Raw genomic sequence first — 27,947 nt, 5'->3', positions numbered from 1 at the left:
ACAGTCCCAGATGGCATATATACAACTGCAGGGATGGTGTGCTTGAGCTTGAGCTGCGGCTTCTGCTTGAACAGAGGGAGACAGACGGAGGGCCCGGGGCAGGGACAAGGCCGCTACCGGGGCAGGCACAAGCACCAGCACAGGACAGGGACATAGCCCGGACAAACCCTAACCCGCCCGCTCTGCCTGCCAGCCAGCAGCCACAGTCCGCGGCCCGGGGCAGAGCGCATGCGCAGATGGCGGCGGGAGCTCCCAGGGGGCCGCGCGGAGGGGCGGGCCCATGGGCGGGGCCTCCCGCCCGGGGAGGGGCGCGGGGTCCGCGCGCGCCGGCCATGCCGCGCTCCCGCCGAGCCGCCCGCCGTGAGTGTTGGGGCTCGATCGCGGTGCAAGGCGGGAAGACGGCGGACCGGACCGGACCGGACCGGACCGGGCCGGGCGGCGGGACCGGGAGGGCTCGGGGGAGAGGGGGGACGGGGCGGGGACGGGACGGGCCGGGCCGGGCCGGGCCGCGTCGCGTCGCTTCGGGTCGCTTCGGGTCGCCCTGCCCTTCTCTGCCCTGCCTTCCGCCTCGGTGGCCCTCCCTGCCCCACCGCTCCCCCGTGCGGCCGGTGCCGGTCTGACGGGAGTCTGTCGACACCCCTCCTTCAGGTGGCCCCGGCATCGGCCGGGCGTGCTCGCCCCCCAGTGAGGAGGAGGCCGGCAGCGAGGTGCTGAGCCACTGCAGCAGCGCCAGCGAGGGTGCCAGCCCCGCCGAGGAGGGCGCAGGTGAGCTCCGGGGCCCGCCCCGCTCACCCCTTGCGTTCTCCCCATGGGTGGCGGTGCTGTTGCCGCGTCCCCCACCCGTGGGCCTCCTGCCTTCGCGCCCGGGCATGACGTGGGTGCCACCCCGGCAGGTAACGAGGCGGCGGGTGAGCAAGGCCAGGAGGAGGAAGAGGCAGAGGACAGGCTGAAGGAGCACATGGACAACCTCCTGGATAAGAGGTGAGAAGCGGCAGTCACCCACTGTGGGCACGCTGCCCGTCCCTGCTGGTTCTGCTAGCCAGGGGCAGGGACGGGCCCCGTCCCGGGGCCACCCCACCCTCTGACCTTCCGCCGCCTCTCGCAGCGCCAAGACACGGCAGGTGGCACTGCAGAGCCTGCGCCTGACCTTCTCCTCCAAAACCCTCTCTGAGTTCCTGCTGGAGCGCCGCCTCACGCTCACTGACTCCCTGGAGAAGTGTCTCAAGAAAGGTCTGGGTGCAGGTGGGCGCCGGGACTGCGGGTGGCGGGGCCAGTGGCCGGTGTCTGAGGGAGGTCTCTCGTGCTGCCCGCAGGTAAAGGGGAGGAACAGGCGCTGGCAGGCACCGTCCTTACCCTCCTCTGCCTCCAGATGGGCTCCGGCCCAGAGGGGGAAGAGGTGTTTCGCAGCCTGAAGCCCCTGCTCATCAGCGTCCTGACAGACAGCATGGCCAGCCCCAGTGCCCGGCAGAGCGTAAGGCCCGTCCCTGTCCTTCTGGGTGCAGGGGCACCTTGGCAGTGGGGAGAGCCCAGGCAATGCCTTTGGAGGCCCCTGTGGTCGTGGGAGGGCAGCTCGATTGGGTGCTCTGGGGAGCAGTGAGGTAAAGCAGGGACACCCTGACCCTGCTTCTCCTTGGCTGGGTGCTGGATCTGGCCTGGTGCTGCCGCCTCTGACTGCCCTTTGCCTGTATCTCTCACCAGTGTGCCACAGCCCTGGGCATGTGTTGCTACATTGCTGCTGCTGACCTCGAGGTAACTGCGCTCAGGTGTTATCTGTACCCTTGCAGGAGGGCACCCCAGGGGCTGCTGTGACACCTGCCCATGGTGCCAGGGCAGCTTGGAGATGAGCTGGGAAGGGGCACAGGGACATCAGTGACAGCCAGGCCCCTTCCCTGGACAGTGTGGAGCTGAGCTGGGGGGCAAGCCTACTTCGTGGAGATGGGGTGTCCTGGGTGGAGGATCCCCGCCTGCTGAGGGTTGCTCCTAGTGCCCATGTGCAGATTGGGTGCCCTTTGGTCCCCAGTCTGTGGCTTCACTTTAGTATGTTCCTGGTAGCTGTGACCTGACAGGTGGGTTTCCCCCTTCCAGGACCTGGTCTTGTGCCTGTCCTGCTTGGAGGGTGTCTTCAGCCCGCCCAGCACAGGTGAGGGGGACTCAGCACCCACCCAGCACGGCCCTCTGCACTGCAGCGCACTCCAGTCGTGGTCCCTGCTCCTTACCATCTGCCCCCCATCGCACATCAAGAATGTCTTGGACAAGTGAGAGGGGTGTGGGGGCTGGTGTGGGGCGGCCAGCTGAGGAGGGGGGAGCCCCTGGGATGGTGCCCAGCCTCCCTGACTCCCCCTCCTGCCTTCCTGCCCCAGTCGCTGGCTGAAGCTGCCCCCACTGCTGTCCAGCAGCAATGTTGTGCTACGCATCCTGGCTGGAGAAACTATCGCACTGGTCTTCGAGCTGGCCCAGTATGTGGAGGTATGGCATGGTGCTGTGGTGGCAGGAGGCAGCGGGTGGGCGGGCTGCAGAGCGGTGGGGAGCTGCTGGCACCAGGACCCTGCCCAGTCCCCTGCTGAGCTGGCACTTGTGGCATTGGGATGGCTGGTGTCACTAGCAGGTGCCCAGGTAGAGGGGCTGGTCCTGGTGATCCCCTAGCCCTGTCCTGGTAATGGCAGCAGTGGGCAGTGCCCAGAGCTGCGTCCTCTCCAAACTCCCCGGGGGTTTTTTGGTAGGAGGACTTGTGCCACCAAGATACAGAATTCCTGCGTGTCCAGCTCAAAGTCCTGGCTACTGAGAGCAACAAGTACCGAGCCAAGACGGACAGACGGAAGCAACGTTCCATATTCCGGGACATCCTGCGCTTCATTGAGGTACCGGAGACTGGCAGCACCCTTCCCTGCCGAGCCTGTGGCTGTGCGGCTGCTGCCCAGATGCCTGGTGATTCATCTGTCTCTGCTGAGAGCTGGGGGAAGCGCAGGGTTGGTGCTCAGGTTATTGCTGATGCCCTTCTCTCTACTCAGAGTGGAGAGTACCAGGAGGAGACCGTCCGATTTGGCCTGGAGTGCATGTACCTGGACAGCTGGGCACGCCAGCGGACCTACCAAGCCTTTAAAGAGGTGCTGGGCTCCGGCATCCGCCACCACCTCCAGGTAGGGGCTGGGTGGCCATGCAGGGGGGGGGTGCTGTGCCAGTGCTGGTGGGTGCTGACAGGCCCCTGTTTCTGCAGAACAATGAGCTGCTACGGGAGATCTTTGGCCTTGGGCCCCCCTTGGTGCTGGATGCGGCTGCTCTGAAAGCCAGCAAGGTTTCCCGCTTTGAGAAGGTGGGTGTCCCCACCCAGATTTGTGCCTGCAGTCCCCTCCTGCGCTGCAGAGAACTCCAGCCGAGTGCCTGCCTGCAACCGCAGAGCCTTGAGTGCAGTGGGCACTGGTAGGGGGGTGAGCAGAGGGGCACCCCCTAACCCATCTCTCCTTCCATCCTCTCCCAGCACCTCTACAACTCGGCTGCCTTCAAAGCCCGCACAAAAGCCCGGAGCCGGGTGCGGGACAAGCGGGCAGACGTGCTGTGATGGGCGGAGGGGGGCAGACCCCCCAGCCCACCTGGACTGCAGACCCAGCACTGTGAGGGGCAGGTGTCCCTGCCCTTGGGCTTTTATTCATGTACAGCAGAGTATTTAATGCCTGGAGCTGCCCCGTGGGGGGCTGCCCCCTCTTTTATTTTTTTAACCCAAAAAAAGAAGGGGTAAAAAGAGCAGGGTGGGAGGTGGTGGTGCGCTGCTGTGTGCCTGCTCTGTGGCTGTGGCTCCACATGGCACAGCAGGAGGTGTTCTCACAGGGCTCCTACAGCCCCTTTTGGAAGCGGAGCTCGTGTTCCCCCTCCCCAGTCCCACGGGAGCACCGGGGTGGCCTGGCACAGCCTGAAGGGCTGCAGGTTGGGCAGAGCCATGCAGGGCTGCTGGGCAGCTGGCCCTGGTGTCCATGCTTGTGGCAGGAGCACACCCCCAGCTCCCCTCTGCCACACTGGGCACAGCCCCTGCATCTGCAAGCCGGCCTGGCACCCAGGGTTGATGGCAGAGCAGCACAGCATGGTAGGCTCTACCCAGCCCTGCCAGCTGCCTGCCCTGAGCCCTTTTCCAGCCAAATGCTTTATATGAAATAGTCCTGGTGTGGGAAACCAATTATGGGGGGGTGGTATGGCAGGCGAGTCCTGGTGCTGCCTGTGCAGCCTCTGGGGCTGCTGCCCGGGCGGGTGTGGGGCTGTGCCAGCTGGGAGTGCCTGCTGCCCTGGGAATGTATCTATGTTGGTGATGTTCTAAGACTTTGATGACAGAGGTAATTAAAAGGCTAATTGGAGGGTGCCTTCTGCCTTCTTGTGAAGAGGAAGGGCTGTCACTGGGGCAGGTGCTGGTCCTTGCAGCCCCATCCCTTTCTCTAGCAGCCTGGGGTGGGAGCCACCATTGCCCCTGCCACCCACTGTGCCCTGTGGGGTGATGCTGCTAGGTCTGAGCAGGATGGGGGGGAGGCGGCTAGGGCTGCCCACTCCCCCCTCCTGCCTTTTGGTGCCCCTTCCCGCAGTGGCCCAGTGCCCGTGGCAGAGCCGGGAACAGCTCAGTGGTGCCTGCCGGACTCAGTGCTGGCATTGAGGCGAGCCCAGAGCTGCCTGCTGGCTCCCCGCAGCTGGTGCACGGCGTCCTCCTGGTTCTCCAGCCACTGGGCCAGTGCCTGCACCGACTGGCTCTGCAGGACTGTGGGGAGAGGACAGGGACATGCTGAGGATGGGTGGCCTGGCCCTCCCACAGCCCCACCGCCCTCCCTGCCTTGGACGGTGCCACGTACCACTCAGGTAGATGGCCAGCGTGGCCAGGACCAGGCTTGCCAGTGCCAGGAGCCCCAGTAGGGCCAGGAGCAGGGGATGGCCAGGGCTGAGGCAGGGGCAGGGGCTGGCAGCAGGCACGGAGCGCAGGGTGGGTAAGAGCACCATGGGGCCAGGGGGCACGGGGTGAAGTGGGGGCTGGTGCTGGCTGCTGGAGTGACCCGGGCCGTTGCCTGTGGGCAGGGGATAGAAGAGGTCAGAGCCCAGCTGCCACCACGGCTGCGGTTGGCACAGGCTCCCCCCACCCTGCTCTCACCCTCAGCGGCCTTCTGCCCACCAGAGGCCCAGTGCAGGTCGCTGATGGACTCCACAGGGCGCAGGCTGATGGCTCCGGGCTCGCTGCCGTCGGGGTCTCCAGGCTCTGCTGGCATGGCACCCTCAGCCCTTCCCATGCTGTCTGCTGGGGGCAGAGGGAGAGGCTGAGTGTGGGCCCTGCTGGCAGCCTGTGCCTACCCTGGGCACCCCTGTGGGGACCAGACCCCTCCCAGGGGTGACCCCAGCTTGGATGCCAGCCCAGTGCTATGCTGGGGTGGGCAGCCCACACTACTGTCCCCTTGGCACAGACCTGCAGCTATGGGCAGGCGAGCGCTGGCTGTACTCCCCAGGCACCTGGTGGCCATGATCCCAGACAGTGGGGCTGGAATCTGCCCCTGGCTTGGGGGCAGGAATGTGCCAACCCCCTGGCCCCGGAAGCCCGGGCACTGTGGGGCTGGCTGGGGCTCCCCTGGGCCAGCTGGGAGCCAGCAGGTAGGGGCAGGGCAGGGCAGTGCCAGCTCCAGTCTGCAGCACAGCTTGGCTTTCCTTGCAGGCACCATGCTTGTGTGCTGTTTAGGGGTGCACAGAGATCTGGGGTGTGTGCTGTGCTAGGGGGTCCTGGTGCCTGCTGCCCAGGTGGGCATATCCCCCATGGGAGTGAGGGGACTTCTTGGGAGTACGCATGGCTCCAGCACTGTCTTGGGAAGCAGCTGTACCCATGCTGGGGCAGAAGAAAAGGATTTTTTTTCTGGGGTTTGCAGGTTTTTGAGTAGCAGGCAGGGCCTGGGTGCTGTGCCTGTGGTGGAGCAGGGCGGGGTGGCCCTGTGCCTGCTCCTAGTTCCTCCTGGGGTCAGCAGTGTGTCACAGGGCAGCATAGTGCCACACTGCTGCCATCGGGGCAGGGCATGCTGCTGGCAGAGTTGGCAGGCATCAGGGCTGGAGGACCTCGGCTGGTGCCCAGGGTCCCCCTGGACCCTCCCAAGCCTTTGGCTGGGGGTTGGCTTGCAGGTACCCCTATCACCCCTGCATCTGCTCCCCCCTGACTGGGGGCACAGCTGGGCATGTAGGTTTGGTGCCAGGGTCTGTGCCAGCCAGCTACCTGCCCTTTCCCCAAACCCTGCTGCCCTGTGCCCACAGACCCCCCAGGACCCCCTTGTTCCCTGGTGGGCATCTCTGTCCACAGCCCCCTGTGGCAGAGGGCAGCATTTGGCTGCTGCCTCCATCCCAACCCCATAGCCCAGTGCCACCCGGTTCCCCTGGGGTGCCAGGGCCCCTGCCAGCCCCCAGCCTGCTCCCCATCCTACCTTCTCCAGCCTCCCTGGGCATGGCTCCCTGTGCCCGGGCGGCGTGAGTGGGCAGTGAGGCAGTGTGGGGCCCCCGGGAGCTGGGTACTGGGTCCCTGGTGCGCCAACTGCACTGCTTAAAATAGTACAGTGAGAAACACAGTTGGGGGAGATAAAAATAGCTGTGGAGAGGGGGGCCTGGTGGCGCAGTCAGGGCTGCTGGCAGCATGGTGCCAGCATGGCAAAGGAAGAGCAGCCTGTGGCGGTGCCATGTCCCCTTCCCATGATAAAGGGGCTACCAGCTCACTGTGGGATTGGGATGACCGCAGGGCAGAGCCTGTGTGGGGAAACTGAGGCATAGGTGGGCCCAGCCAGAGCCAAACTGGGGTCTCTGCTGCCTCCCAGCAGCAATGGCAATGGTAACCAGCCTGGGGGCCTAACAGAGCACGCCCCCAGCTTTGCCCACAAGGACCACGACAGCTGTGCCAGGAGCATTTATTTAAGTTAGCAAGACCATAGGAAGTGCCAGGCAGCAGTGCTGCTGGGGTAGGAGACTGCAACGGTCCCCAGCCCTGGTCACTAGCCCCACGTGCCCTGCGGCAGGCAGGTGTCAGGGGGTGGGAGGTCGTTGTGCCCGTAGACATCGTGAGTGTGGGTGGGTGCCAGGCAGAAAGTAGCAGAGCTGGGCTGGACCCGCTGGGCACAGCTCTTGCCAGCCCAGCCGCGGTAGCAGTGGCAGCGGAAAGAGGCCAGCGGGCTGGTACCAGGGCCAAGGTGCAGGAGGCTGTCCAGGTCATGGGGCTGCTGGCGCACACAGCGCCCATGCCCATGGCACTGCCTGTAGCTACACTCCCGGGCTGCTGCTGTCACGTTGGCCACGTAGGGACCCAGGGTGGACACAAGGTAGTGGCGCAGGCTGGCACAGCTCTCCTGCAGGGGTGAGCACCAGTGAGAAACTGCCCTGGCACTGGAGTCCCTCTGGCCAACCCTCCCTGTTGGGCACAGGGGACGTGGCTGTTCCATGCCCATGCCACCTCCTGCTGTCCACCAGGGCTCTGGTGAGTGAGTGGTGAGGGGCTGTACTCACAGCTGAGCGGGAGTATGACATGTCTCCCCAGAGGACAAGTCCAGCTACACCCAGTGCTGCGCTCTCCCCAATGGTGTGCACTAGGTCAGCCTGCCAGGGAGAGAGAGACATGACTGAGCTGGGGGACACAGGGTATGTCCTGGCACCCAGCGATATGCCTGGTTGCCTGCCACTGTGGCCCCATGGCACTTACTGGCTCCAGGAATCGGGATGAGTGGCGGAAGGAGAGGCGGGCGTAGGCAACCACAGGCAGGAGGCCATTGGCCCCAAAGGCAGCCACACGCAAGGCCTCACGCAGCCGGTGGTGCACGTAGCGGCGGCGCAGGGCAGGTGGTATTGCCGGTGGCAGGTAGATGCTGGGGTACAGGGCAGCCGAGGCAGCCCAGAGCCAGCCTAGCTGGTTGTTGCGCTGCACCTCTGCCAGCCGACACTGCCCAGTGTAGTTGGCCTCCTTGGCCCAGTTGCCATTGAGGCAGTCAGGAAAGCGGTAGAAACCCCAGAGTCCCCCTGGGCGCAGGGTCTGGCCCAGCAGAAGCGTCTCCTCCATTAGAGCCTGCGCTGCCTGCTCAAACTCCTGGCGGGCCAGCTGGTGACGCCGCCGTGCTGGCAGGAGGCCATGCTGGACCTGCACCCAATGCTCTGAGGCTGCCTGGTATATCCGCTTGGCCCCCCAGTTTTGCGCCCAGAGGGGCCTCCACTCCTCCCAGTCCACCACAGCCAGGCCGCGGAAAGCAGGTTGCAGGAGGAAGCGGATGTCCCTGGCTGCCCTGGCAAGGTGGGCATCAAGTGGGACCCGCTGGGGAATGCCCCCATTGCGGGGGATGCCCTGCCGTGATACGTAGGGGTACAGTCCAAACTTGTTCTTATAGAAGATGGTGATGTTCTGACCAGCAAAGTGGCCATCCTGGTTCTCCACGATACCATAGTCACTGAGGGGCAGCCCCACGCCGAAGTGGCGCTGGCAGTGGCCAGCAGGGACGTTCCACACCACAGCGAAGGGCTGGTCATCCACCAGGGGGTCTGGTGCCAGGTGCTCCCTGCCAGCTGCGCCCAGCACCAGGCAGGCCCACAGCACCAGTGCCAGCACCATCCTGTGTCACCAGCTGCCCGCAGGGCCAGCACCCTGCAGGGAGAGGAGAGTAGCAGGGGTGAGGCAGCGGGGCACAGCGGGCACCCCAGCCTTGCCAGTGCTACTGTTGCCCTGGCATGTGGTGGGCTGGGATCAGCCACAGGGACTGGGCTGCCCCACAGGCACAAGCTGCCTGCCCCAAAGTCCCATGGGACTGAAGAAACTTCGGGCTTTCAGACACCTCCTGCCTTACTACTGCCAGCAGGCACCTCTGCCTGCTGCAGCCTGGTGCCCAGAGTGCCTTTAGTACTGCAGCCGTGGCACAGCTCTGGAGTGGCACTGCAAGCCGCCAACCCCAGTGACTCAGTTTCCCTGCCAGCTCCTAGTGCTGCCCATAGCAGGGGTACTGCAACCCCCTCTTCCCCATTTCAATACAGCGCCAAGCCAGGCCAGGTACCATGCTCAGGGGCTGAGCCCCACCAAGAGGTGTGGTGGAGCCAGAGGGTCATCTCTGTCCCCCCTCAGCCTGGGCAGGGGCCAGAGAGTGCCAGGTGCCCCCGCCCAGTGCTGGCCAGCTGCTGGGGGTGAGGGGATTAGGCAGGGGGTGAGCTTGGGGGCCACATGACACAGCAAGGACAGTGCTAATCCCCTGGCGCAGAGCCCAGCTGCTCTCCCTGACCTTCCTGCTCCTGCTATGGTGCCTCCAGCCCTTACCACCACTGTCTGCCTCGGGGCGGGCCTGGCTGCCTGCCCTCCTTGTGGTGCAAGGCAGGGGACCCTGCAGCCTGTGCTGCCCTGCCCTGTTCCCCCGGCGTCTCTCCAGCTATCATGTACTTCAGTTTCCCCAGGCTGCTAAGCAGGGAGAGTGGCAGCCACAGTGCACCATCAGTCCCAGCTGCCCCACAGCGAGTCCCCTGGGTGGAGGAGACACTGGTGGGACTGGGTGGCACTCCTGGGACCAGTCCCAACCCCAGAGCATGGGGTGGGCCTGGCTCCCTACTGCACCAGTGGTACCAGGGCTCTGGCCAGGCAAGCCGTGGGCCAGGCAGGAGCAGAGCCCGTGTGCTCAGACAGGGCAGGGCGTGGGGACCACCTCACCCTGGCAATGGGGCCAGGGCAAAGTGGGGCAGCTGGGGGAGCTGGTGCCAGCCCTGAAGAATGGCAGGCAGTCAGGCAGTGCCAGGACAGGCGGCCCCTGCTCGCACTCTCTTTTAATCACAGGCTTGGGGCCCCAGACCCTCAGATGTCCTTCTTCATCCAGAAGATGGGCAGCCCTTTGGCATCACGGTGGGGGGTCTCCAGGAGGCTCTCCTGGCTGCTCTTGGCCAGGACTCCCCTTGCCCAGACCACGGTCGGGGGGGGTGGGGGTGGGGGGGGAGCGGCAGAGGGTGGGAGGAGGGGTGGGGGGGCAGAGGGCACCCTTGGCCTGGTGATGGTAGTGGTGGCAGCACCAGCAGAAGCTGAGAAGAGCTGCAGCACCTCAGCAGGTATGGCGGGGCTCAGGAAGGCAACGCTCTGCACTGGCTTGCCCAGGACAAAGCCCAGGTGGGCATAGAAATGTTGCTTGTCGTGGGTGGTGAGGTGCAGACAGCTGAAGCCCCGATCCCGAGCCCACCGCTCAGTGGCCTCCATCAGCTGCCGCCCATAGCCCTGGCCCCGCAGTGCCCGGGCCACCACCACGCTCTCCACAAAGAGGTCGCGGGGACGGCCGGCCACGCGGGAGAGCCGGATGTGGCCCACGAGCTGGCAGGGACCCTCCCGGGCAGCAGAGGCCTCAGCAGGGCCCTGGCTCCGCAGCAGCAGCAGGCAGGCAGGGAAGGAATCCGAGGAGCGCTGGAGCGTGTGGAGCCGCGATGCCCGGCTCTTCCCCCACTCCTCGCCCAGCAGCTCGGCGCAGGCCTCCAGCAGCTCCGGCTTCTGGTGCAGGGGGACCAGGCTGAGCTCCTCTGACACAGAACCCATTCTTCTCACTGACAGGAGACCAAGCAGGCCACAGCTCAGAGGCAGCAGGGGACAGACCACGTGTGTGTCCCCCAGCCCAGCACCGGCCCTGGTGCAGGAACAGCTCCCCAGCGGTGCAGCTGGATGGGTTTGTGGGAGTTAGTGGCAGGTCTGAGGTCAAACGACAGCAACATGGCGCTGGCTCCAGGCACCATGCCATGAGACCTGTGGGTAAGTCTGGCACTGCCAAGCCAGCGGAGGGGCAGGGGCAGAAGGCATAGGGCTGGCCCTGCCCCTGCCCAGCCCTGCTGCCAGCTCCTGCCACCTAGGCACCTGCCTAAGACCAGCAAGCTCATCACACACGTGTCCCTGGCTGGCAAAAGAGGGTTGCAGCATCATGGAGCTGAGCAGACCCCAGCCATTCCACTCCAGTGAGATGCTCCAGAGGGCCCTGCTGGCCTCCAAGGGCTTCTGGCACAACCAGTGAGCAGCAGGGAACCCTTTCCTGGCCCAGCAGCCGTTCCCCTTGCAAAGGAGAAGCCACAGGCAGCAGGCAGGAGGAACTGCTGTGCTGGCTTATCAGTTGGGGTTGAGCAAACTGCCCCACTTCTCCCTGTGGGGGGTGGGGAGGGCCCAGCCCTGCCCCCCGCACCCTCAGGATGTCCCCCAAAGACAACCCCCAGCTCTAAGACCCCTGGCTCCCAGCCCAGCCCGCACAATCCCCACTTTGGAGGCCAAGCAGCACCCCAAGGCCCCACTGGCACCCCCAGGCAGGTGATCCTTTCCTTTCCATCCCCCCAGCAAACCCATGCTGGGACCCTGCCAGCATCCCTCTCCACTCAGGGGGAGCCCTGAGTGCAGGGGAAGACCTCCCCCCACCATGCTGCCCTGCACCCTGCCAGCTTCACCCACCCCAGCGCCACGTTCCACCCCCACGCCTGCCCCTCTCCAGCTCCTGCCAGGGGTACAGGGCTGCCCACCCTCCCTGCACTCACCCTGCCTGCAGCTCATCCTGCCCCTGCTCACCCTGCTCTCACTCACCCTGCCTGCTTCTGCCGGTTCCCGCGCCCTCAGTGCCTGCGTGGCAGAGCAGCAGGAAGCAGCCCAAGGTCATGGCCAACCGCAGTCCCTGATTCTGCTTCCCCAGCGTGAATGACACGTCTGTCCAGGGCCACACAGGCCACCCCTCACCCCCATGGCACCCAAACCAGACTGCACCCCTGCACAGGACACCCACCTTTCACTGCACCCCCTCACAGGACACTGCACACTGCCCTGCCCGGCTGCTGAACACAGCACCAGCCCTGCACGCAGCACCCAACACAAACTGCAGCCCTGCACAGGACACCCCACTCTGCCTGCAACCCCCATCACTACAAACCACACAGCACCCACACATGGTGCACAAACCAGAACGACACCACCCAGCTGATCACTGCCCTTCCCCGACGGCTGCACCACCTGAACACGTGGACCCCACCACACCACTGACACCATCTCTGACCCCATCGCTGATCCATCATCGACCCCATTGCTGACCCCATCATTGACCACATGATTGACCCTATTGCTCACCCCTTCACTGACCATAGCTGACCCCTCATGGTCCGCATCAGTGACCCATCACCGACCCCATCAACCCACCCATCACTGACCCTTCACTGACCTAATCACTGATCCCATCACTGACCGGACACCCCTCTCCTTCCCCCCTCCCTCTCCCCCGAGCCCCATACCGCTCGTACCAATCTGCCAGCCCCGCCGCCGCCGCCATCATCCACAGCTCACTTCCGCCGCCGCGCCGCCAAATCACGGGGCACGAAGCGCGCCCCCTAACGACGGGAGGTCTCATCAACACGCCACCCCCACGTGCGAAAGAGCGTTGCGTCGGGCGGCTGAGCCTCAGTCCCGCCGGCTCCCGCCGCCCTCAGCAGTGCTGGACAGTTCCTGAAGTGGCGGCAGCTGGCCCAGCTGGGCGAGACCGTGCAGGCATGGAGGATCAGCGAGTGCCTGGTACGCACAGCCCCAGCGCCCCCAGGTTCCGCCCTGGGTGAGCCCTGCCCCATGCCCAGCATGGGGGACGGGGAGGCCTGTGCCCCCATGGCGGTACGCACCCTCCTGGAGCAGGCTCTGCCCCAGGCTGTCCTCTCCCCCGGAGTCCCAAAGGGCACCCTGCCAGCAGGACGGCACCCCGGCGTCCCTGGGGAGCCCTCTGCTCCCTCCGAACCCCGATGCCACACGGCAGGGAGCTGGGAATGTCCTGCTGGGGGGAAGGAGGGTGGCCCTGGGCGAGGGGGGAGGGCCCGATTGGGGGGCAGCTCTGCGCCAACCGTGCACCCTTCTCCTCCCTCCAGCTGGCCAGGAACAGGAGCAGGGCCAAGGAATACCTGCGCCAGAGCCAGTCCTACCTGCGGAGCCCACAGGAGCCCCTGCGGCGGGAAGCTGTCAGGTTCATTGGTGAGCCACGAGCCCCGTGGTCCCTCCCTCCTTCTCCCCAGGGTCCCTGTGGCCCAGCGCAGGACCTGTGGGCACTCCTTCTGCCCGTCCCACCCCTGGCTGTGCAGGCGGGGCTGGCAGGAGGCTCATCCATCCCCTCCCTGATGCCGCAGCCCAGGGTCAGCCCTCCCCGGGGAGCTGTGCTGGCCAGGTGGGCTGGGTGGAGGGTTCTCCAATGGGCAGCAGGGTCCCCAACAGGCAGCAGGGTCCCCAACGGGCTGCATCCCCTCAGGGCTCATCGGACGGCAGGTGGATGGGCACGAGGAGTTGCAGTACATCAGAGAGGGTGAGTGAGGGCAGTGGGGAGGAGGAAGGACCCCGGCACGGAGCTCCCCCCTGGGAGAGGGGGGCTCTACTCCCAGCGTGTGCGTGTCTCCGGGGAGGGGGCTGTTTCTGGAGGGGCACATTCCTGACCGGCAGCACCCAGCTGAGCCTCCCGCCCCCCGGCTCCCTCCTGGCCCTGGAATCACGGGGCACAACGTGCCCTGCCTGGAGGGGACACAGGGCTGTCACCTCACCTCTGCTGCTTTGTCCCCGCAGTCCTTCAAGATGCAGGGAGAGACACGAGTCTCCTGGTCTCCTCCCTGGCAACACAGGCGCTCCTCATCCTCAGCTTGAGGAAGGCTGAGTCGAGGTTTAACCTGCAACGGCTGAGCTTCCGGCTGCTGAGGGCATGGACGAGGTGGCACTCGGCACCCAGCGAGGACTCTGCTCAGGCAGAGAGAAAGCAGCAACCCCAGCCCTAGGGTGCTCTGCAGCTTGGGGTATCTCCTCTTCCCAAAGTCTAACAGGAGAGAAGAGACCTCAGCCCCAGAGGAGCTGGCGTCCTCTGGAGAGCAGCAGGACAGCCGCTTTTTCCCGTGGTGCAGGGCATCACCTGCCCACACGCTTTGTCTTTGCCATGAAGCACCAGCTGCTGGGCTGGGCTGGGCTGCAAAACAGAGGGAAGGAGAAGCCGGAGCCGGAGCCGGAGCCAGAGCCGAGGATGAAGTTGAGGCTGAAGCCTTCCCTCCTGTCCCCAGGGCCACGCCAGGGTGAATCACTTTTTCTGCCTCCCACCGTCTGAGGAGCCTGCGCTGCCTGGGGCCGACGTGGCCGAGTGCGGGAGCTACAAAGCCACCAATGCTCTGACTCTGGCAGCTTTGTCCCCTCCGTGTCCCCAGCAGGAAGGGCAGCTCTGCCTCCTGCCCATGCCACCCATCCCCACCGGCCCTGCGCCCGTTCCCACCCAGGGACGTTGGAAGTCCCAAGAGGAATGGTAAGAGGTCACTAAGCGAAACCAAGCCCTCTGGGGAGCCGTCGCCTTTGAGCAATCTCCAAAAGGGAGACCACCCGCCAGCAGTCAGCAGCCCTTCCAGGATGCTCTGGGTACGCGTGGTGACACTCTTTGGCTGCTTATCCTTGAGGAAGCGAGCCTGTTGCCTAACTTGGAGCAGCCGAAGGGTGCTCCCGCTGCCCTTCCACGCCTCCCCAGGTGCCAGAGACAAGACACTAAATGCGCAAAATAAAGCTTCCGAACAAAAGCCGGTTTTAGCGCTTTAGAGCATCGCCGGGACAGGCCGTCCCACCACTACCCCCGGCGACAGCCAAGGCCGGGGTCCTTGGGAGCCCGCAAAGGCCGTGCTACGGGACCAGAAGCCAGGCAGCACCAGGGGGCGTGTCGTTGCGCCGAGAGGCCGGGGCCAGCAGCACCGGGGGCGGGGCAAGCCGCCGAGGGGGCGTGGCTGTCAGCACCAGGGGGCGGGCCGTGTCGCCGAGGGGGCAGGCCCAGCAGCACCGGGGGGCGCGGCGGAGTCGTCACTACTCGAGTGACAGCGCGGCCCGCCGATAGGAAGCGGGGGCGGGGCCGCAGGCGCGGCGGGAGGGGGACCTAGTCGGCTGCAGCCAATAGGCGCGGGGCGAGCCCCTGAGGCCGGCGGGACGGGCAGCACGTGGAGCGGCAGCATGGCGGCGGTGGGCAGCTGTAGGGCCAAAGCCCCACGCGGGGTGGCGGGACGGCGGCGGCCGCGGGCGGCGGTGAGGGCCGGGCCGGGCCGGGCGGGGCGGAGGGGGCTGCGGAGTGACTGCCCCTGCGAGGTCGCTCTGGTCGGTGTCCGTGTCCCGTCCCGTCCGATTCCGTCCCTGGGGTCACCCCGGTTCGTTCCTCAGGTCCTGGGCGCCGAGAGGAGGTCGCGGGCGGCGGCCGTCCGGCCCGTCGACGAGGAGGTGTCCAGTGACTCCGAGCCGGAGAGGTACAAGCCGCGCCGCGGGGGGAAGCCGGTGCCGGTGCCGGTGCTCACGCCTGTCCCCGCAGCCCGTCGTTGGGACGGCGGCGGCGGCGGGAGGCGGCGGTAGAGGAGGAGGTGGAGGAGACGCCGCAGGAGAAGAAGCTGCGCCTGGCCAAGCTGTACCTGGAGGAGCTCCGCCAGCACGGTGAGTGCCGCCCGGTGCCGGTACCCCGGTGGGGCAGAGGGGCGTGCAGCCCTCGGTGCTGAGCCCGGCCCTCACGCCCCGCGTCCGCCACAGAGGAGGAGCGGGCGGCGGCAGAGGAGGAGGAGGAGACGCATCCGGCGGATCTCATCGGCGACCGGCTGAAGGAGGACGTGGTGAGCAGCGGGGCGGGCGCGTCCCCCCAGTCCCGGCAGCGGCGGCGGCGGCGGGCTCTGCCCCGCTCCCGCGTGGCCGGGGCCGCCTCCACTGAGCCTCCCGCTTCTTGCCCAGCTGGAGCAGAAGGGTCGGCTGCAGCGCCTGGTCGCCAAAGACGTAAGTGCCCAGCGCTGGGGGCGCCGGGGGGCTGCCAGGCTCTAAGTGCCGGCTTTGGGGGGCACTCGGGCACAGCCAGGGCCGGCACCCCGAGTTACGGTGCTGGCTCCGGGACCAGGGCCCTCCTTCTGCCCAGGGTGCCGGGGGCTGGTGCCCTGGAGGAGGGAGGGTGCTGTGCTTGGGTACTCCCATGCCGGGGGAAGGGACCGAGGGAGGCCCAGCTCACATCCCGCTCTCCCTGCAGGTGCAGCCTCCAGATCCAGCCAGCATTCGAGTGCTGCGGGGGCACCAGCTGCCCGTCACCTGCCTGGTCATCTCTCCAGATGACAGGTTCATCTTTTCGGCTTCCAAGGACGGCTCCCTCATCAAATGCAAGTGTTCCCTTGGGGCCGCGACTGGCTGTTCCCCCAGCCTGAACCCTGCAGGGAGGGACCCTGCAGCAGCAGGAGCGTGGGTGCCTGTGGAGGTGGCTGGGCCCCTGCCCCTTCCGGGGATGTGCACGTGCATCGTTTTGGGCTCTGTGGGAGGCTTGTTGGTGCTTTCCAATATGTTGGGAGGTTCCCAGGGCGTGATGGCGATGCCTTTCCCGTAGGGGAGGTGGAGAGCGGGAAGAGGCTGTGCGTGGTGCCTGGGGGGAAGAAGGGCACCGAGGAGCGGCACATGGGGCACGCATCCCACGTCCTCTGCATGGCCATCTCATCGGATGGCAAGTACCTGGTACGGGAGAGGGGGCTGGTGCTGCCACGTGTGGCGGAGGGGTGCTGGTGGGGAGTGCATCTCCTCCTGGGGTCCTGCAGAGAGCGGTATCTCGTGCCCAGGTGTACTTTGCTGGCTTCAAGCAGCCCCTACCTCCGCTGGAGCCAAGAAGGCGTCCCTGGGACCCCCCAAAGCACATGGGGTGGGAGCATAGGCTGGGATGTGTGGTGGGTCCTCGTGGGGCAGGTCTTGGGTATCCCCTGTGTTCTGCCAGGCTACGGGAGACAGGAACAAGCTGATCATGGTCTGGGACACCGCCACCTGCAAGCGCCTGCACATCTTCACTGGGCACCGCGATGCCGTCTCGGTGAGTCGGGGGCATTGGCTGCGACGCCTGCAGGGCCAGGCAGCACTGTCCTCCCCGGTGCCCCTCACCACTCCCCCTATGTCCGGCTGTCCGTCCGCAGGGCCTGTCCTTCCGGAAGGGCACGCACCAGCTGTACAGTGCCTCCCATGACCGCTGCGTCAAGGTCTGGAACGTGGCGGAGAACGCATACATGGAGACTCTGTAAGGGCCTGGGGAAACACACACCCCACTGAGCCTCCCTCACCTGGGGGAGGAAATGTGGCGGGGGGCTGTGCCTGCCGCAGCTCTTTGCCACCTCCCCTCCAGGTTCGGGCACCAGGATGTCATCACGGGGCTGGACAGCCTGAGCCGTGAGTGCTGTGTGACGGCGGGGGGACGGGACGGCACCGTGCGGCTCTGGAAGATCCCCGAGGAGTCACAGCTCGTGTTTTATGGGCACCAGTAGGTCTGGGGCGGGAGAGGGGGCTGTGGGCAGGTGGGTCTGGCTGGGGCAGTGGTGTGAGGGTGCCAAGCACCACCAGAAGCCTGCTGGCATACTGGAGACACTGATGTCCCGGTGAGCCCTTGTCTCCTAAGCAGAATCCCAAAGCACGCTTGTAACTGATGGTAGTTGCCCCTTCTCTTTGTAGGGGCTCCATTGATTGTATCCAGCTCATCAACGAGGAGCACATGGTGTCGGGTGCCGATGACGGGTGAGCACGGGGCCGCGACAGTGCCTGGGGTAGGTAGGCAAAGCCCCCTCCTGCAACCCCCTCATGCCTCCCCTCCCTGGTAGGTCTGTAGCCCTGTGGGGGCTGGCGAAGAAGAAGCCGCTGGCGCTGGCCCGGCAGGCGCACGGCATGCAGGACGCCCAGGGCGTGCAGCAGCCGTACTGGATCTCAGCGGTGGCTGCCCTGCGCAACAGTGACCTCCTGGCTACAGGTGTGGGGCCAGCTGCTTTGGAGCAAGGGTTTGGGGGTGCAGGGGGTCTGTCCTGCCCCTGCCCCTGCCCCTGCCCCTGCCCCTGCCCCTGCCCCTGCCCCAGGTTGGGGTGCATGGCAGTCTCCTCTCTCTACCCTAGGCTCCCACAGTGCTAGTGTGAAGCTCTGGAAGTGCAGTGAGGGATTTCGGAAGCTGGAGCCCCTCTGGGCTATCCCGTTGGTATGGGTCAGGAGGTTGGGGATGCTGGAGCTGGGCTGGGGGTGTCTCTCGGCGGGTTCTCCCCTCCCTGGGCAGCAGGAGGAGGCTGCGCGAGCCTCTCACCCTGCCCTGTCCCCTCCAGGTGGGTTTTGTCAACAGCCTCGAGTTCTCGGCAGCCGGTGACTTCCTGGTGGCCGGCCTCGGGCAGGAGCACCGGTACCGTCCCCCTTCCCCAGCGCTGGCTGGGGGCACAGCCTCCACTGCCTCGAGGGCTCGGTGGAGGGTGACCCCCATCTCTCTCATCTGCAGGCTTGGCCGGTGGTGGAGAATCAAAGAAGCCAAAAACAGCATCTGCATCATCCCCCTGAAGCGGAGGGCTACAGCCCCCAGCTCCCATGTCCCTGACAGCTCCTAGCCCGCTGGCCCCGGAGCCGCTGCACCTGGGTCATGAAACCCTTGTCCCTGGTGCTGCGCCCCATGTCCTTCGTGCAACCACCCTCCTGGGGCCGGCAGCGCCGGAGCGGGGGATGGCACGTGGCCCCCTGACCCTGCTGGCACCCATATCTTGCTGCGGCTCTGCCCTCTGTGAGGGTCTGTCCTCTTCCCTCAGCTTTGGCCAGACCCGAGCTCTGGAGGACTCTGTTTTAAATAAAAAATAATAAAAAAAAAAGAACAACACAAAACCCAAACCAAACCAAATCCACTTTATTCACCTAAATTACCATGTCTAATGCCCCACGGCTCCTGCCGCCCTGGCCTGCCCCCCTGCCTCCTCCTGCCCGTCCCCTGGCACCGACCTGTCTGCCCACCCACCTCGGCGCTGGCCCCGCCGGGCCCGGGGGCCCCACCTCGGCTCCTACGGCGCGGCGGGGCCCTGTGCCCCGGGGAGGGGAGCGAGGAGCCCCGTCCCACCCCGGCCCCCCCCGCCCGGTGCCAGCAGGTGGAACCCTCCAGGCGCGTGGCAACTAGTAAGCGGGGAACGCGGCCGCCCCCCGCAGTTGTGCGTCCCTGCGGCTGAGCGCACGGGAGGGCGTCCGGCCCCTCCGAGTGCCCAGCAGCCTTCGAGCGAGGGGAGCCCCGCGGGCCTTGTCCCGGGCCTCGTGTGTGGAAGAGAAAAGAGTCTCAGCGTGCCCGAGGGGCTGGGGGCTGCAGCCCAGCTTAGCCCAGCTACAGGTTGGGCGGCACCAGCCCCTGGGAGCAAGGGGACAGGGTACAGAGGGGTCCCTGCGACAAGGGGGGTGCCCTGCTACAGGTAAACCCCAGCCCCGTAGCAGGAGGAGGAAGAGGGAGTCAGTCTCACACCCCCCCCCCCGAGGCAAGGAGGGGTCCTGGGGAAGAGGGGAAGGGGGCACTCTGGGGGTGCCCCCCGGGGGAGTGCTATTGGGGCACTTTGTGACACCCTGGATCACCCAGTGCTGTCCCCCCCAGTGTCTGGGAGGACGGTGTTAGGACAGGGTGAGAGCAAAGAGCCCCCCAAGCATGGCCACCTCTGCCCCACTGCCCCTGGCAGGGCAGCCCTGTGGGGCACAGGGTCCCCCTCACCCCTTTCCTCCGCAGGATGGCAGGGAGACCCCCTAGCAGGCCCAGGCAGGCCTGGGGGGAGAAGGAGGGTGTAGCTGCCCTGGCTCCCCACTCCGGGCCAAAGCCAAGCGAGATGTGCAAGGTCCAGCCACTGCAGGCGGGTGAGTGTGCAGGCGCTGCGGGCAGGGGGCTGCCTGCCCGTCCCTGCCCGGTCCCGCGCTCGCGTTGCCCAGCCAGGCTGGCATCGGGGCTCCCATGGCACAGTGGCCAGGGAGCCAGCCCTGTCACGGCACCCCGGGACAGGGATCCTCCCTGCCAGCCGGTGGTAGCCTGTCCCTCACCTGGGCACGCCAGACCCCCCTCCCCGTGCTGCCCTCCAGCATTGCGCCCTCGCCCCTGGGGCTCACAGGGGACACCTGTGTCCCAGCCTTGAGCCAGGACTGGTGACATCCCTGGGAGCTGGGCAGAGGGCTTGGCTTTTTGTCCCCTGCTCGCCCCCCAGCCCTGCCTGCCTTCTCTCGGCCAGATCCGTGCTGCTCCACCTTGGCTCTGCCCGGGCAGAACGAGGATAACCTGGACATCATCCGAGCCTTCCTCAGGAGCAGACCAAAGGTATCCAAGGCCAATTCTATGAGGCTGCGCCCATGTCTCCTGACCAGTCTTTCTGCCCCCATCCCACGCTCGCAAGGTGCTGGGGGCTGTGCTGCCCCCCTCCCCCCCAACCTGTCTCACCCCCCTGACGCTCTCTGGCCGCCTGTCCCCTCCCTGGCTGGCAGCAAGAGGAGGAGAAGCTGAAGTTTCTGGCCTCCATCTACACCATCTGTAGCACCAGCAGCGCGGGCTCCACAACATGGGACATGCTTTACTTCTGTTTGCTGGAGGTGGTGGAGGCCATCGAGGTGAGGCAGGGGCAGTGGGCAGAGCCCTGGGGGCAGGAGAGGGCTCAGCCGGGCAGTGGGGTGCATGTGAGCACTGCTCTGGGTCTCCATCCCTGGAGATGCTTGAAAGCCAGCTGCGTGGCCTGGCTGGAGCTGGGGCTTGGACCCAATGATGTTTGCAGGTCTCTCGGCCAGCCTGTGGTTCTGTGATGGGCACAGCCCTTCCCACCATGGGGCTTGGGACCACTGGGTGGGGAGGGAGTGCTGGGATGGTGGCACCTGGGCTCTGCCAGCCCCGCAGGCTTTTGATGGGCAAGGGAGACTGCCCCATCCCGATCCATCCCACCCTGCTGTGCTGCACAGGTGCTGCTGCAAGAGGAGCCCACTGACCACCTGGGTACTGTGGTGTGGCGGCAAGCCATGCTGACCATCGCCTCCATGAGGTACTTGCCGCAGCCCCCAGCTTGGCCTCCCCACTGCTGGGCAGCCCTAACGGCACCTCTCCCAGGCAGGGGCCACCCCCAGTCCTGGGTCCAAGAGGGAGGCAGACAGCAGGGCAAGGGGTGCCATAGGCTTTTCCCTCCAAATGCAAGTGTCAGTGTCATGGGGATCAGCCCAGGTCTCCAACCCTGGGGTCTGTCTCCTCCTTGCTGTGTCTGAAGAGCACCTCTCTGTCCCCACAGCAAGGCGGGGCTGCTTCTGCAGGAGATGAGCAGCAGACTCCTCCACATCTGCTTCTGCAGCATCTTCCACCTCCCTCCACAGGACACCCAGGGCCCTGAGGCTTCTCTCTACTCCGAGGTATGCCACGGGGTGAGCCATGGGGAGCTCCCCCACCCCGAGGCCCCTTCCTGGGCACCGCAGGGTGCAGCCACGCCCACCCCCCACCCCACCCAGGCTTCTAGGGCTGCCCCAAGACTCTGTCCCCCTCACAGACCCTGGCCACGATGGACAGCATGCTGCAGGTGCTGGTAAGCAGCGCCGGTGCCCTCAGCATCCTGGAGCTGCAGAACATCTTGCAGGTCTGGCCTTGGCACAGGGTCCCCACAAGCATTGACCCATGGCTTGAGTGGTGCCCCGCCCCTCCCCAATCAGTGCCTGGTGCAAGGAGGGGGACAAAGATGTTCCTCCTTCCCTGCGCTGCCTCCCCACCAGCCCCCTGCCTCCTGGCTGCTGCCAGAGCTCCTTTTGCTCCTGCCCCAGCCCACCCCGCTCCTGCAGCCCTGCCTGCTGTTCGTCCTGCCCAACACTCCCTCACAGATGGATCTGCCTGTCTGGCAAGGGGAGCCCAGCCCTGGGACTTTCCCCCGGGCCACATCCTAGAGCCTCCACCACAGGTCCCCAGGGAGGTGGTCACCCCAAAGTCTTGGGTTCCTTGGGTGGGGGGTGGAGGGACCTTTTTTTGGGTGGGGAGCGAGTGAGTGGAAGGCAGCAGAGGCAGCAGCAGGAGTGGGATGCGGTGGCCTGCCTGGCTGCAGCAGGTTGCTTCGAGGGGCAAGAAGGGCACGTGCCCTGGGCCCAGGCCCTGCCCCGGCGCAAGCCTGGCCATGCCGTGCTGTGCCATGCCACCTCCCTGGCAGATCAGCAGCTTTTCTCCTCCAAGCTCCTGCTGCCCTTCACCGATTCCGAGCTGGCAGCAGTGCAGGAGAGGGCTGTGGCACGGATTGCCAGGCTGGCCAACTTCATCGCCACCGAACCCCTGCTGCAGGTACCGAGCTCCCAGTCTGGGCAGCCCCAGACCCCCATCGCTATGCTCCTGAGCCCCAGCACCTCCCAGGGAAGCTGGGCACCCAGTCAGCAGGAAGTCAGGAGCAGGGGTCTTTGCCCTGCCCCTGTCCTTGTCCGTGCTCTCTCCCAAGGCAGGAACCTGGGTCCAGCAGCCCTCCCCTGCGCTGGGCTGCTGCCTGGCTGCTCTGGGAGCAGCTGGGGCTCACCTTGTGCCTAGGCTCACCTCATACCCACACTGCCTCTCTTCCTCCAGGTCTGCCCCTGCTTCGCACAAGCTGTAGTCCTCAGGCATCAGTGCTCCAAGACACATCGGTTTGTGATGCTGGGGAGGCTGGTTGGGCACCTCACCCTCTGCTGCACCTGTAAGGACAAGGCGACCCGCCGCGAAGCTGCAAAAGCTCTCCGTCACCTGCATGCCTTCATCCTGCAGCAGAGAAGTAAGAGCAGCTGTGATGGGCTGGGTGCCCCCAGGCACGGGCAGCCAGGGACCACTCTCCTTGGTGAGAGAAAGCCTGATCCAGCCTGCCTGCCTGCAGTCTAAAGAGCCATTTCCCCTTGCCCCTGTTCGCAATAGCCCCAGACCCTCCCTGGGTATCTCCTCCCCAGACCTGCCTGGGTGCCCTCTTTCTTTACTAGTGACTTTTCTGCCTAAAGCTCTCAGACTGCACCTCCAGCTCTGCACCCTCTCTCTGAGCACCCTGGTTTTCGTCCTCCCCAGGCAGGTGGCCCTGGCTGCATGACACAGGGCAGCTGCAGCTCTGGGAGGACGGGCAGATCTCGCAAAAAAGCAGCGCTAACGAAATCTTTTCGGTAAGAAGTGCCTTCGGCTCCTGCCTGGGGTGGTCAGCATGAGTGAAGGGACACCTGATGCGTGGGGATGATGTGGGCTCACGCTGTTCCTGAGCGGAGGCTAGGCAAAAGCCCGCAGCAAGCTCCGCTTCCCCACAGAACCCTGACCCCCACCATCGGTCTCCTCCCCAGCGCAGCTCTGCATCCCACTCTCACTGCACAACCAAGATGCTCTGTGTGATGCTCTAGGTGACAAACCTCCCCTCCTCTCCTTCATCGCACAGATGTTCAAGTACCACCTCCAGCCCTCTGACCAGGTAGACATCATCCTCATGGCCATCAAGAGCTTGAGAGCCCCAAGCGCCTACAGCATCAGGGTGGCTGCCCACATGGTGGAAGTCCTTGTGGCAGACCCTGCCTTCCCGATGGGACAGGTGAGTAGCCCGTGGGTGGCACAGCCAACACTCGGGCCCACCAGAGGATCGTTCCTCCCTGGGCCCTGTGGCTGACCAGCACTGATGCCATCTCAAGCCAGCGTACTGCAGCAGGAATGCAAAGCGGCTCCCAGTGGGAGCTGGGTAAACAGCTGCGCTCACCCCGCTGACACCCCCACTCCCTTCTGTGTCTGTCGTCCAGGTGCTGAACATCGTGTGGGCCATCTACAGTAACCTGCCCTTCATCAGGGCGGTGGTAGCCCTCAACAGCCTGGAGAGGGCCCTGCTGGTGCTGATGCACAAACAGCCCAGCATGGTGGTGGCCAGCCTGTTGCAGTGCTCCCCAACATGTACCTGGTACGGGGCCCACCAGCCTTTGGGGGTCCTCTCACTCTGGGAGAGGGGCCCTAAGACCCTCCCGAGGGACTTCAGCCTGGCCATCCTCCGGGGTGTCCCTGCTGACAGAGCCCCGGGTCCCCGCAGTGTTGCGATGCGCATGTGGAAGGTGACACTCTCCAAGCCCCAGGTTGCGGAGAAGGTGCTGCAGGAGCTGCTCAGCAGGCTGATGAACCAGTCGCCGTGCAAGACCTCCACCTCTACTGGGGACAACCCCCGCGTCCTCTCCCTGGCTGTGAGTTACTGGATGAGGCTTCACTGACCTCTGGGGCTGCTCTCGGCTGTCCAGGGCCTCCACTCTCCTTCCCTGCCCATCCCAAGCCTTGACGTCCCCAGGGGCGTAGGGACATCTCAGTGTCTAGCTGTCTTCTGCAGGCAGCCAGGACGGTAAGCGAGATCCTCCTGCAGCGCATCTGCCTGCGGGAGGTGGAGGCGATTTTCCCCCAGCTTTTCCTGGCACTGCTTTTCCAAGTGTCATTCACCACGGAGTTGACGGTGCAGGAGGTGCACATCTTTTGGAGGGAGCACCAAGAGGATCTGCTCGGTCCCATCAGGTGCTCCATCCCTGTCCTCTCATCCCTGCCAGCTACCTGGAGCCAAGGCAGGGGTGCCAGTGGGAGCTGAGCATTTCTCTTTGTGCAGGTCTGTGGTGCAGTCCATGAGAGTGCTGCTCTGCAGCATGGGCTTTGAGAGCCAGGCGCTGGCCATTGAGGCGCAGGGTGGCTGGGATGCCCTGCTCAGCAGCCAGACCCACCTCATGGGAGTCCGCATTGTGGCCAGGTGAGAGGCCCTTCTCCCTTGCTCCTCGGGGACCATCACCCCATGTCACCCCCTCCCTTGGGGGCACAGGTGGCAGAGGGCTCCCGTTGCTCAAAGAAAGCGCTGCAGGTGGGTGATGCCCAGAGTGGTGCAAACCCCAAAGATATGTGTCTGCCTGGCTCAGGCCTGATGGTGCCTCCTTCCCCCTGCCAGGGAGATGATGAAGACCCCAAGACCCCTGCTCTCCACCATCTTCTGCCATCTGGCAGAACTCCTCAGTGTGGAGGAGCCCACCTGGGGGATGATCGCCATGGCCTTCCTCGTTGAGGTGAGCCTGACGGCACTGTTCCAAGCTCTCTCCGATGCTCAGCTCTCCCATGCCAGCTGCTGTGGGGGGAGCTGGGGCAGCAGATGGGCTCTGGTTGTCGCCGTGGAGGAGCAGGCGAGCAACCAGTGTGGTGGAGTGTGGGGCACGGGGCTTCTCCACAGTCCCTGCTGCCTGTGCCTGGGCTTGGTCGTGACCCAGCATCCTTGCCCTGAGGTAGTGGTTGGAGGCAGCACCACACCTCACCAGCTCCCGCTGTGCGTGTTTCAGATGTTGGGCTGCACCAGCCTCAGTGAAGAGCTGGACCGTGCCCTGGAAATCTTCCCCATGTATCTGCAGAGCCAGTGCCTGGGGATGCCCAGCCTGGTGCTCAGGGGCCTCCTCAGGCTCAGTGAGAGGCCCGACACGGTGAGTAGGGGGCAGCAGGGACAGCCGGGACAGCAGCCCAGGGTGGAGCAGTGGGTGACGGGTAACGTGGTGGCTCGGGCTTTTCTGGGCACAGGGAGCCGTGCCGGCTGCTGCCAGCTCTCCTGCCTGCCCTGCCCTCTGCCCCATGACTGTGCCGTGCAAGGAGAGAGGCAGTAGTGCCGAGGGGAAGGGGCTTCTGCTGCCAGCACGTCCTGGCAGGGGTGCTGGTGGCAGAGTGACCAGCCCGAGCGTGGGGTCTGCAGAGCCTGACCGTGGGGTGCTGAGCCCCGGGGTGAAACGCAGCAGCTGCGGCAGGGGCTGCTGGCAGCTCGGGCAGCTTTCCAGGCAGCGCCAGTTGCCCACCAGCCTACCCAGGGGGTCTGGTGGAGAAGGGGGTAGCCAAGGGGCTGGCAAGGAGCCAGAGCTGTCTGTCCTCACCCTCTGCGCCCTGCTCTTCTCACGGCCATGGCGGTAAGCCCTGTCTGCCAGGACCTTGCCCTTGTGACCTGCACTGCCTGCTGAGAAGCTAGTGGGAGGCCAGTCTGCGCGGAGAGGGTTTTCACCCCTCTGGTAGGTCGCTCCTTTACAAAAAGGAGATGGTGTGTCTCCAACAGGCAAGGAAAACCCTCGTCCTGCTGCCGTATGTCACGGAGCAGCTGCAGGGTGCTGACAGTGATGCCAGCGCCATCGCCCTGTCCCTGCTCAGCAACCTGCTCCGGCTGCTGGAGGGGAAGACGCTCAGCCTGACTGCCCTGGCGCTGGCTGAGAAGCTCCAGCCGCTCTTCAGCGACGTAAGGCTGGGGGAGAGACCCGTGCCCCTCTCAACAGGCACCTCCATTCATGCCTCCCGTGCTCTGCAGGGGGATGCTTTGCCCCGCAGCCCCCAGACCCCATCGCTGCCCTTGGCAGCTCTGTGCTGTGTCCCAAACCCCCACGGGGACCCACCCTGGCTCAGCCTCCCTGTCGTGGCAGAGACGAGGATTGCAGGACGTTGGCAGACGTGCTGAGCCCCACCGATGCACACCCTGCCCTGGCAGCATCCTCCAGCCCTCCGCAGGGTCTCCTTCTCCAACCCCCAGCCCCAGGGACCCTAGCCTCCCTGGGCAGACCTTCTCTATGCCACAGCTTGCTCCCTTTTGGAGCAGGGCTGCCTGCAGCTGTTTTGGGCCCCTTGCTTGCCATAGGCTTGAGACTGAGGTCCTCTTCCTCTCCTGCACCAGGAGTCGAGCACTGTGCGGGAGCTCTCCATCTGGCTCTTCCGAAACACAATGGGGGTTGTGGTGGATGCCAAAAAGAAGAAGATGAAGGAGGTGGTGTGGGGCAGCCTGCTGCCACTGCTCTTTCACCTGCACGACGAGGACAAGAATGTGGCCAAGGTGGTACTCCCAACCTGACCTGTTCTTTGGGCAGGGCGGTGCTGGACCCTTTAAAAGTGTGTCGCCATGAGGTCTAGCTCGCTGGGTCCCTAGCACCAGGCACAGCCCACCTCCCTGCCCGCTGCTGCCTTTCTCCTCCTGCTCCCCGGGTGGATGGGGAATTAGGTCCCTTTCCCACCCAGCTCCCTCCGCACAACCCCTAGCGTGAGTCCCTGCAGCCCCAGAGACGGCGCTGTGGCTCTGCAGCAGCCTGGGGTCACCAAGGCCAAAACACTAGAGCCTGACAGGCTTCCACCCAGAGAGGGTGGCTGCCCTTATATTCCCCCAGGGTGCTGAACCCGGTGGCAGCATCAGTCCCCAGCTGGTGCGTCTTCCCTGCACGGGCAGGGCAGGCTCTGAGCCCTCCAAAGAGGGGGGACACAGGGTCTTGTGTCCCTGGCGGTGGTGGTGGCATCTCTGCTACTCACCAGGCCTCCCAGGAAACCCTCAGCAGTGCTGGACAGTTCCTGAAGTGGCGGCAGCTGGCCCAGCTGGGCGAGACCGTGCAGGCATGGAGGATCAGCGAGTGCCTGGTACGCACAGCCCCAGCGCCCCCAGGTTGCGCCCTGGGTGAGCCCTGCCCCATGCCCAGCATGGGGGACGGGGAGGCCTGTGCCCCCATGGCGGTACGCACCCTCCTGGAGCAGGCTCTGCCCCAGGCTGTCCTCTCCCCCGGAGTCCCAAAGGGCACCCTGCCAGCAGGACGGCACCCCAGTGTCCCTGGGGAGCCCTCTGCTCCCTCCGAACCCCGATGCCACACGGCAGGGAGCTGGGAATGTCCTGCTGGGGGGAAGGAGGGTGGCCCTGGGCGAGGGGGGAGGGCCCGATTGGGGGGCAGCTCTGCGCCAACCGTGCACCCTTCTCCTCCCTCCAGCTGGCCAGGAACAGGAGCAGGGCCAAGGAATACCTGCGCCAGAGCCAGTCCTACCTGCGGAGCCCGCAGGAGCCCCTGCGGCGGGAAGCTGTCAGGTTCATTGGTGAGCCACGAGCCCCATGGTCCCTCCCTCCTTCTCCCAGGGTCCCTGTGGCCCAGCGCAGGACCTGTGGGCACTCCTTCTGCCCGTCCCACCCCTGGCTGTGCAGGCGGGGCTGGCAGGAGGCTCATCCATCCCCTCCCCGATGCTGCAGCCCAGGGTCAGCCCTCCCCGGGGAGCTGTGCTGGCCAGGTGGGCTGGGTGGAGGGTTCTCCAATGGGCAGTGGGGTCCCCAACAGGCAGCAGGGTCCCCAACGGGCTGCATCCCCTCAGGGCTCATCGGACGGCAGGTGGATGGGCACGAGGAGTTGCAGTACATCAGAGAGGGTGAGTGAGGGCAGTGGGGAGGAGGAAGGACCCCGGCACGGAGCTCCCCCCTGGGAGAGGGGGGCTCTACTCCCAGCG

The 27,947-nt window shown here is 65.6% G+C and overlaps 5 protein-coding genes and 1 long non-coding RNA gene across 12 annotated transcripts; 3 read left to right on the top strand and 3 right to left on the bottom strand.

The window, feature by feature from the left end:
* The first annotated feature begins 256 nt into the window (after window positions 1-256).
* IFRD2 (interferon related developmental regulator 2) lies at window positions 257-4,340 on the top strand. Of its 2 annotated transcripts, none has more exons than XM_075096243.1 (12): window positions 257-360; window positions 649-765; window positions 894-981; window positions 1,106-1,230; window positions 1,314-1,471; window positions 1,699-1,749; window positions 2,086-2,255; window positions 2,361-2,466; window positions 2,721-2,858; window positions 3,009-3,137; window positions 3,215-3,310; window positions 3,476-4,340. In XM_075096243.1, exons 1-12 carry the CDS (start codon window positions 333-335, stop codon window positions 3,554-3,556), a joined length of 1,287 nt encoding a protein of 428 aa, XP_074952344.1. In that variant the 5' UTR covers window positions 257-332; the 3' UTR covers window positions 3,557-4,340. The 2 variants fall into 2 exon arrangements, with proteins under 2 accessions (XP_074952344.1, XP_074952342.1); XM_075096241.1 differs by having other exon boundaries at window positions 1,106-1,242.
* Window positions 3,609-6,517, bottom strand: LSMEM2 (leucine rich single-pass membrane protein 2). Its single transcript, XM_075096248.1, has 4 exons — window positions 6,420-6,517; window positions 5,117-5,257; window positions 4,824-5,033; window positions 3,609-4,732 (listed from the first exon to the last, which is right to left on the bottom strand). The coding sequence occupies exons 1-4, from the start codon at window positions 6,439-6,441 to the stop codon at window positions 4,596-4,598; spliced, it is 510 nt and encodes a 169-aa protein (XP_074952349.1). The 5' UTR covers window positions 6,442-6,517; the 3' UTR covers window positions 3,609-4,595.
* A 362-nt stretch (window positions 6,518-6,879) lies between these two features.
* HYAL3 (hyaluronidase 3) lies at window positions 6,880-27,515 on the bottom strand. Of its 2 annotated transcripts, XM_075096240.1 has the most exons (4): window positions 27,497-27,515; window positions 7,679-8,608; window positions 7,486-7,575; window positions 6,880-7,328 (listed from the first exon to the last, which is right to left on the bottom strand). In XM_075096240.1, the coding sequence occupies exons 2-4, from the start codon at window positions 8,573-8,575 to the stop codon at window positions 6,978-6,980; spliced, it is 1,338 nt and encodes a 445-aa protein (XP_074952341.1). In that variant the 5' UTR covers window positions 8,576-8,608; window positions 27,497-27,515; the 3' UTR covers window positions 6,880-6,977. The 2 variants fall into 2 exon arrangements, with proteins under 2 accessions (XP_074952341.1, XP_074952340.1); XM_075096239.1 differs by lacking the exon at window positions 27,497-27,515 and having other exon boundaries at window positions 7,679-9,568.
* Window positions 9,732-27,573, bottom strand: NAA80 (N-alpha-acetyltransferase 80, NatH catalytic subunit). 3 transcript variants are annotated; one of them, XM_075096246.1, is made up of 2 exons: window positions 27,497-27,573; window positions 9,732-10,524 (listed from the first exon to the last, which is right to left on the bottom strand). In XM_075096246.1, exon 2 carries the CDS (start codon window positions 10,514-10,516, stop codon window positions 9,794-9,796), a length of 723 nt encoding a protein of 240 aa, XP_074952347.1. In that variant the 5' UTR covers window positions 10,517-10,524; window positions 27,497-27,573; the 3' UTR covers window positions 9,732-9,793. The 3 variants fall into 3 exon arrangements, with proteins under 3 accessions (XP_074952347.1, XP_074952346.1, XP_074952345.1); XM_075096245.1 differs by lacking the exon at window positions 27,497-27,573 and adding an exon at window positions 12,241-12,332; XM_075096244.1 differs by lacking the exon at window positions 27,497-27,573 and adding an exon at window positions 11,537-11,647.
* On the top strand, window positions 14,906-18,561 carry LOC142058661 (U3 small nucleolar RNA-interacting protein 2-like). 3 transcript variants are annotated; one of them, XM_075096238.1, is made up of 15 exons: window positions 14,906-14,944; window positions 15,140-15,222; window positions 15,285-15,403; window positions 15,497-15,576; window positions 15,692-15,733; window positions 15,978-16,104; window positions 16,326-16,450; window positions 16,704-16,796; window positions 16,897-16,997; window positions 17,103-17,237; window positions 17,426-17,488; window positions 17,572-17,717; window positions 17,857-17,936; window positions 18,058-18,131; window positions 18,225-18,561. In XM_075096238.1, the coding sequence occupies exons 1-15, from the start codon at window positions 14,936-14,938 to the stop codon at window positions 18,328-18,330; spliced, it is 1,383 nt and encodes a 460-aa protein (XP_074952339.1). In that variant the 5' UTR covers window positions 14,906-14,935; the 3' UTR covers window positions 18,331-18,561. The 3 variants fall into 3 exon arrangements, with proteins under 3 accessions (XP_074952339.1, XP_074952338.1, XP_074952337.1); XM_075096237.1 differs by having other exon boundaries at window positions 14,915-15,007; XM_075096236.1 differs by having other exon boundaries at window positions 14,919-15,222.
* On the top strand, window positions 24,093-24,696 carry LOC142058340 (uncharacterized). The gene is made up of 3 exons (XR_012660920.1): window positions 24,093-24,215; window positions 24,304-24,441; window positions 24,634-24,696. It is a non-coding gene; the product is annotated as an uncharacterized LOC142058340 (long non-coding RNA).
* Window positions 27,574-27,947: the final 374 nt, after the last annotated feature.

Source organism: Phalacrocorax aristotelis, chromosome 6 (assembly GCF_949628215.1).
Source record: "Phalacrocorax aristotelis chromosome 6, bGulAri2.1, whole genome shotgun sequence".
Lineage (NCBI taxonomy): Eukaryota > Metazoa > Chordata > Aves > Suliformes > Phalacrocoracidae > Phalacrocorax > Phalacrocorax aristotelis.
This window is presented reverse-complemented; position numbering and strand designations above follow the sequence as displayed.